Source organism: Apis laboriosa, unplaced genomic scaffold (assembly GCF_014066325.1).
Source record: "Apis laboriosa isolate Shangri-la unplaced genomic scaffold, ASM1406632v1 scaffold4_cov146, whole genome shotgun sequence".
NCBI classification, from domain to species: domain Eukaryota; kingdom Metazoa; phylum Arthropoda; class Insecta; order Hymenoptera; family Apidae; genus Apis; species Apis laboriosa.
The window spans coordinates 2,211,446-2,218,473 of NW_025223501.1; the positions used below are offsets into that span (position 1 = coordinate 2,211,446).

Below are 7,028 nucleotides of genomic sequence, written 5' to 3' on the forward strand. Positions count from 1 at the left end.
TTTTTTTTTTTTTTTTTTTTTTTTTTGACTCGATCGACGATAATGTTAATTGTATAAATTACATACACCGATCAAATTTAATCTATCCACTAACCACCCGTTTTCCGTGCGTTAAACCCAAGCTGGTTAATCGATTAAGGGGGAGGAGTCTCGCGAGACGCGGGGAAAAGTAGCCGTAAATCGCGTTACCGTTCCGGGAATACAAATTAGCGGATCGCGTGCGACGATCATATACGTAAAGGACGACGATGTTCGCCGAACGATGTATCCGGCAATGACTTGAACGGATATATAGTAGTATTCCGAGGTCAAGAACCGAGCATAACGAAGGGAAGAGGTTAATTAAGTCCCATATACACCTACGCCGTCCTCGTTTCTCATCTTCCGTTGCCACGTCTCGTCGTTCGAACGTTTGGAACACATGCGCTCATAGCGCGCTTTGTCTATTTTAGGGCGCAGCTTTCCTGCGTTCCTGTTTATCCAGGTTCCGTGGATTTCAACCGAGAAAATGGATTCCGAGAAATAAACCAGTCGTTAGCCCCTGCGAGTCATTCCTTAATCGTATATATTTTACCTAAGTAGCTTGGTGGCGTACACGTGGCACTTAACCGTTATCGTGCACGGTCACGCCTTCCTGCTCGTTTTTCTCCCCCCCCTCCACTTTTTTCGATTATATTACTATATTGGTCCTTTTTTTGCCTCTTCGTCCGTCGACTCGACGAAACGCGTTACCGAATTATCTGCGTCGTTTTTATAAACGCAAAACGACGCAATAACGTGATCGCCAACTTTGGACGAAAGAATATTTTTTAAGAATTTTTCGGGAGAGTTGAAAAGAAGGAAAAGAGAGGCGGGAAAGAGTTGGCGATCGCGAAAGATTTTTGCAGAACCGCAAGAGTCCAGGCCAGCCTTCGTACCCACCAACGCAACGACCACAGAGAGTGTTCTCCTTCGACCATGCCTCGGGTCGATCGATCGCGATCGCATTGTTTCGCTCTTACCTTTTCACAGTGCTGCATTTCCAGCAAACCCTTTTTTCTGCTCCATGCATATATACGTCTAACTGGTTTACTTGTGTGTGTGTGTTTCCGTGTACCTGCCGCCGCCTAACAGATGGGGACCAAGTCTCGCCAGAGAAAGGTAATTCTTTTTTTTTTTCTTTTTCTTTTCACCTTTTTTGTACACGTTTCTCCCTTTTTCTCTAAGCGCTTGGATATCGTTCCGATTCGCACGATGGCATGCATCCGTTTTTTCATCGTTTCTCATCGTTTTTTCTCTATTATATCGTCGATTGTTCTCTTTTTTTTTTTCTTTTTTTTTTTTTCTTTCTTTCTTTCTTTTGTTCGCGTCGAATTCGAACGATCGTTTAAACAGAAACAATAAACGAAGAGAGAATGGACGAAACTTCCGCGGTTATACTGACAAACACTTTTGATTGTTTCAGTCGCCTCTTCCGCGCGGGTACCCACCTCCCTCTACGACGATGTTGTTCGATGACGACCCGGGCATCATGTCCGAGGTGGAGACATCGAGCACCGGATTTCGACGGGGTGGCAAGCAAAGAAGCAGCCTCCCCGTCGTACGGACCCCCAGCAAAACTCTGGAGCGACCACTAGGTAACTCACGACCCGCAATAGAATTAGGAGCGTCTTGTTGCTGCCTCGCTGCTCGATGCCCTTGTCGGACATTCCTGACGAAACGATGCGTTTCTGTGGACGATTCCTTAGGTCTAGTGTTCCTGCAGTATAGGAACGAGACGAAGCGGGCGCTCCTACCGAACGAAATCACTAGCATAGACACCGTTAAGGCTCTCTTCGTACGAAGTTTTCCGAAGCAACTCACTATGGAATATCTAGACAGCCCCCACGTCAAGGTTTACATACACGATAGCAACAAGGATATGTTCTACGAACTCGAAGATCTCAGGTACGTTGCGCCATACGGTATGTCAAGTATTTCCTTTTAAAATATTTTTTCACAAAAATAACGATACAATAGAATACATTCAAACTTGTAATACGATTTTTAGATCTAGAATTTGATAATAAAAATCATAATTAAAAATCTTATTTTGGAATATGTCACGTTAATTTTTACTTGAATATTTTAGAAATTGTTGATAATATATATATAGAAAAATATTTCAGAGAATTTAATTTCTATTCTCCTCCTGTTTTCCAATTAATTATACCTTTACTCTCTTATGAGTACACCTTTATTATACACCTTTTAAAAATTTCAATTTTCATTTGAAATATTTTTCAACATCATCATTAGTTTCCAGCATTCATTTTTTAATTTAAATGGAATATTTTGCACATATTATATATAACGCTCCTGTTTTATGCATCCCAGTCGATTCCCAAATTATATTAAAAAATTCTTCATTTCGATTCCAGATCGCATCTGAGAGACATCCGAGACCGAAGCGTCTTGCGACTATTCGAGAGCACTGACGGTGTGACAGGGATGCCAGGACCATTGGGGATACCAGGGACAGGAACGGGACTACCCCCTCACTGGGAGGACCAGAGCTACTTCAGCGAGCCGGAATTCGACAGCGAATACCAACATCAGCATATTCACAAGAGCAAGGTAACCAGCTTCCAAACGTTTGCAAAATTTATTGTCCCACCTTTTTTGGAAGGACTTGATCGATTCTCAAGTAATAAAAATTTTCGAAATTACGTACGATGGTTACAAAATAAATATTTGCACATATCTTTATTTTTTTTTTTTTTTTTTTAAAGGAACTTTTTTTTTTATTTTTGTAGCATCGAATATTTTTGTATTCATGGATACAACAGTGGACAAAAGTATAAAAGTTTTTAAAACGAGATAACTTTCTTAAATTAGGACAAACGAGTTGTATGAAAACTTGGGAAAAGTTTATCATATGATGTATAAAAAAAAATCTTGAAGAAGTTATAATTGGTCGAAATCACAAAGAAGATCGGTAAAGATTACTTTTTATAAATTTTTTATCTGAACATGTTATGAAAATTAAGAGATTTTGTAGATTTTCATTAATTGTATACGTATTGAAAATTTTATTGAAATCAATTAATGTTGTTATGACTTACAAACAATTAAAAATGGTGAAAATTGCAATTTTTTTTTATATATAATAAATTTAAAGATTTTTACATTTTTTGATATTTGTCACTCGTTTCTACATCATTTTGATGAAATTTTTAACATTGATATATAAGTTACATAAATCTATAAAATATATATTTAAAATTTGCATTACAGGCTCAGATAAAAAACTTGTAAAAAACGACCTTTATTATTTTTTTTATATAATTCTGATCAGTTGTAACTTTTTCAAAAAATTTTTTATACATCATATAGTAAATTATCTTTTTGCTTTTTAAAAAATTTCAAAATTCGTTTGGTCCAATTTTAAAAAAGTTATTCTGTTTTAATAAATTAATTAAACTTATACTTTTATCCGTTATTGTAAATACTATTAAACGAATACAAAAATTATTAATTACAATCGTATCCCGATTTATGTTTTCTCGGCTTGCATTTTTCTATTTATATCGTTTTTGGATTAACTTTAAGACCGATTAAAACATAAATAAGAAACGACCATACTTAAATATTTTTCGCATGTTAATCGCACATTCGAATTTATTACGCGTCTACTTACATATTATCGAAAAACGTGAGAGTGAAAATTCTAATTAATAAATACTACAGTATACGAAATATTTACTTTTGTAACCGCCGTATTACGTCCTTACATAATATTTTCGTTTGATACGCCGTCGATCGTATTATATACGTAAACTTAAATATATACCTTCGGTGACTAACCCTGGGGCGAAGCTACTGTAAATAATAAATACGTCTCCGAACGCGATCGGAATCGCTTTCCCTGTAATCGATATCCATCCGTTCTATCCGACGCACGTGTAATCGCGCTAACGCGTTTGGAGATCCGTTGGCCTCGGGTTCACAGCACGTACGAAAGATCCTGTGTCAGCGATAGCGGTCGACTACCGAGTGAGACTGCGATAACCATAAATCTTCGCGGGGATTGGTCGATGCCGCGCGAATGGATCCGAGTGGACCCGAACCTAGCGTACGATAACTTACGAAGTCGTCTCCTCTTTCGCTCGGTCGATCGTCTTTGTTAGAACGCTTTGCACGTTTGCACGGCCGGAATGTGTACCGCGCCGGAATATAACTTCTTAGGGACCGATCTCCATCCCATAATCAAGGCTTTCGCGAACGGTTCATCGGCGCAACCGTCGCAGATATTCATGATCATTCTTACTTCCGCTTCCGCCGGTTCTCTTTCATCGTCCTTATCCTCGTATTTCGGTAAGTGAAGACCGAAGCTCGTTAGTCCCGAAAAGTATTCGTCCTCTAGTCCTTGGGATATATAGCCGTCGTTTAAGAGCAGACCGTCGTCCAATTGCACTAGACCGCGTTTCTTTTTGGGAGAATCGCGTTTATCCATTGATTTTAAATCTTCGACTTCCTCTTTAGGCACGAACGTTACCTAAAATATAATTGTTTGAATTTATTTTAATTTAATTTAGCGGAATTTAATTGGCAATTTAATTGGATTTTAACGAAATATTTTTTAACTAATTAAATATCGTTTATCCCATAGATAATCGGTAAATTTTTTAATAATAAATTTGAATTATAGAAAACATAGGAACTCTAGTTACTTTCATTTGTTATATCTTAAACATATTATCCATATATCGATAATATATAAACATAGTGGCGATTTTAGATAAAGAGGTATAACACCACGTTACTTATCGAAAACCTACAATTTCACGAATATTAGTACATCGTATTCCTTACTTTTCCATCCGAAAATTTTTCCTCGGATACTCCATTTTTCTCTATCCCCCTCTTCTCGATCGTGGATTTTCCTGAGACCTGGATCACTGTCTCTTCAAAACTCGAATACGATTTTTCTTCCTCGGATTCAACTCCCAACGAATTTTCCTCTCTCTTAAAGAGATTGCGATACGGACTGTCCGCCATGCTAGCCGAAGGCAAACCGACGGTAGACTGCAGGTTCCCGAAGAAATGGGTAGATTGCAAAGGGAACGCTGTCGAGACGGAATTGGGATTCGCGGGTGGTAACGGTTGAGGTGGTGGATGGCGAGGAATCAGGGCCGGATGCCTCAGGGTGACTCCATCTTGAATGATTTGTAGCGGCGTCCCGGGATTGAGTTTTATCTGAAACTCGACAAGGTTAGCGTATCGTGGTTCCACGAGAGACGGGAGAGTGCATTGCGAGAGTCGATGTTCGAACCTGATGATTGATCTGTCCACCCGTGAGATAGGGATGCTGCGGGAGGGGGGGACCGGTCACTGGAGGGCGCGTAGGTCTGGGCGTGTTATTTTCGGTGTCGTGCTCGTAGTGATGGGCATGATGGTGTTTGTGATCCTTGTGGGCTTTCCCCGCTGACAGGGCTACCTCATAAAGTTGCACCATGGTCACCTCTCCTAAATATCCACCTGATCCTGGGGAATAATAACTTTTTTAATAACGATGAAATGATAGAATAGTGTTTATGGCAGTGGTTCTCAATCTATAAATTATGAAAATAATTTTTAAAGGATTATTGTTCCAATTAATGATCTTTAGCGTTTATTTATTTTAATATAATTACATTACTTTTTTAAGTATTCATCTGATTCCTATGAATAATAATTTTTAATAATAATAAAATAGAAAAATATAGAATAGGATGTATTCATAGCAGTGGTTCTCAATATATAGATTATAGAAATAATAATAATTTTTATAGAAATAATAATAAAATAGAAAAATGTAGAATAGGATATGTTCATAGCAGTAGTTCTCAATCTACAGATTATGATGAATTATTTTTAGAAAAATAATTACATTACATTTCGTAGAGATAAATATATTTTATTAATTTTTTAAATAATTTAAACAATTTTTCCATATCTTATATGAATGTATACAAGAGAAAATTCAGAAAAAACATTGGAAGACATAATATTAAAATTTTTTTTTTTTTTACCTGGAGGAGCGCCGTCACCTTCCAAAAAGCCGCCGCCTAATTGCCGTTGCTCCTGCCCCGTGATAGCTATTCCACCCCCTTTGATCACGTGCCTGACCAACTAACGAGAAAAGAGCAAATAGAAGCGAATTAAGGCCGTGTCGAATTAGTCTGAAGGTCTGTTTGTTAATCGCGCGTGTTACGCCGGAGCCACGCGTTCATTTGCAAACGAGACGTAGGATAAAATTACTGGATGGAGGAGGCGAGTTCTCACGGATCAACGTTGGAAACAGAGTTTCCTTCCCTTTCCTTTCCGCAGAAACGATTTTCATTCCGCGAAAACTTTCATTTTCGGTATTTGACGTAATTAAACGTCAATTATTACTTGCACTCAGATAATTTTTCTCATTTGTAGAGAGAAGAATTACAGACAGAGAAAGAAGAGAGAGAGAAAATAATTACGTAATACGATAGAGAATAAACTTCTCTCGTTAACAAATTGAACGCGTAACATTTTCGAATTCTTTGCAAAAATTTTTCTTACGACCTCTTTGTTTTACATAATCGAATATTTTACATATTATCATCCCGATCATCGCCCAGTATAGCGATATAGAAGGTATTTTTTCCCGATCCCTTTCTCGCCCGGAACTGAAAATATATATTTATTTCCGTTATTCAACCGCGCCCGAATATCTCGCTTCACTCACGCGGCAAAAATACGAGGCGCCACCCCGCAAAATAAAATAAAATTCCTCTCACCTCGTGCATTCTCTTCTTCCATCCTTTCTTATTCCCCTTATCGGCGCCCTATATATTCTATCCGATACCTATATTCCACCCGTAGATCGATACAAACGCGGTGAGAATTTTCGAGAACGGATAGCTTCGAACGGGCCGCTATCGAAATCCCAAACCGAACGATGCGCGAAACACCATTGTGGGGGAAAATCGCGCGAGAAATTTACGCGACGAAATGTGGAACGACTTTCCCTGTGCGCGCGAGAAGCGAGATCG

The 7,028-nt window shown here is 38.4% G+C and overlaps 2 protein-coding genes across 19 annotated transcripts in view; one reads left to right on the forward strand and one right to left on the reverse strand.

The window, feature by feature from the left end:
- LOC122717340 overlaps positions 1 to 7,028 on the forward strand; it is a 96,814-nt gene that overhangs the window by 47,770 nt on the left and 42,016 nt on the right. For 15 of the 18 annotated variants that reach the window (XM_043941324.1, XM_043941338.1, XM_043941339.1 and 12 more), the window contains exons 5-7: positions 1,114 to 1,140; positions 1,445 to 1,926; positions 2,400 to 2,595. In XM_043941324.1, the coding sequence (XP_043797259.1) occupies positions 1,114 to 1,140; positions 1,445 to 1,926; positions 2,400 to 2,595 (705 nt within the window). The remainder of the gene's footprint in view (positions 1 to 1,113; positions 1,141 to 1,444; positions 1,927 to 2,399; positions 2,596 to 7,028) is intronic. The other 3 variants (XM_043941331.1, XM_043941335.1, XM_043941334.1) reach the window with 2 other exon arrangements.
- Positions 3,542 to 7,028, reverse strand: part of LOC122717342 — a 9,771-nt gene continuing 6,284 nt past the window's right edge. The window contains exons 5-8 of the mRNA XM_043941346.1: positions 6,033 to 6,132; positions 5,294 to 5,505; positions 4,834 to 5,217; positions 3,542 to 4,516 (exon numbers count right to left, since the gene is read on the reverse strand). Coding sequence (XP_043797281.1) covers positions 4,145 to 4,516; positions 4,834 to 5,217; positions 5,294 to 5,505; positions 6,033 to 6,132 — 1,068 coding nt within the window. The 3' untranslated portion in view covers positions 3,542 to 4,144. The remainder of the gene's footprint in view (positions 4,517 to 4,833; positions 5,218 to 5,293; positions 5,506 to 6,032; positions 6,133 to 7,028) is intronic.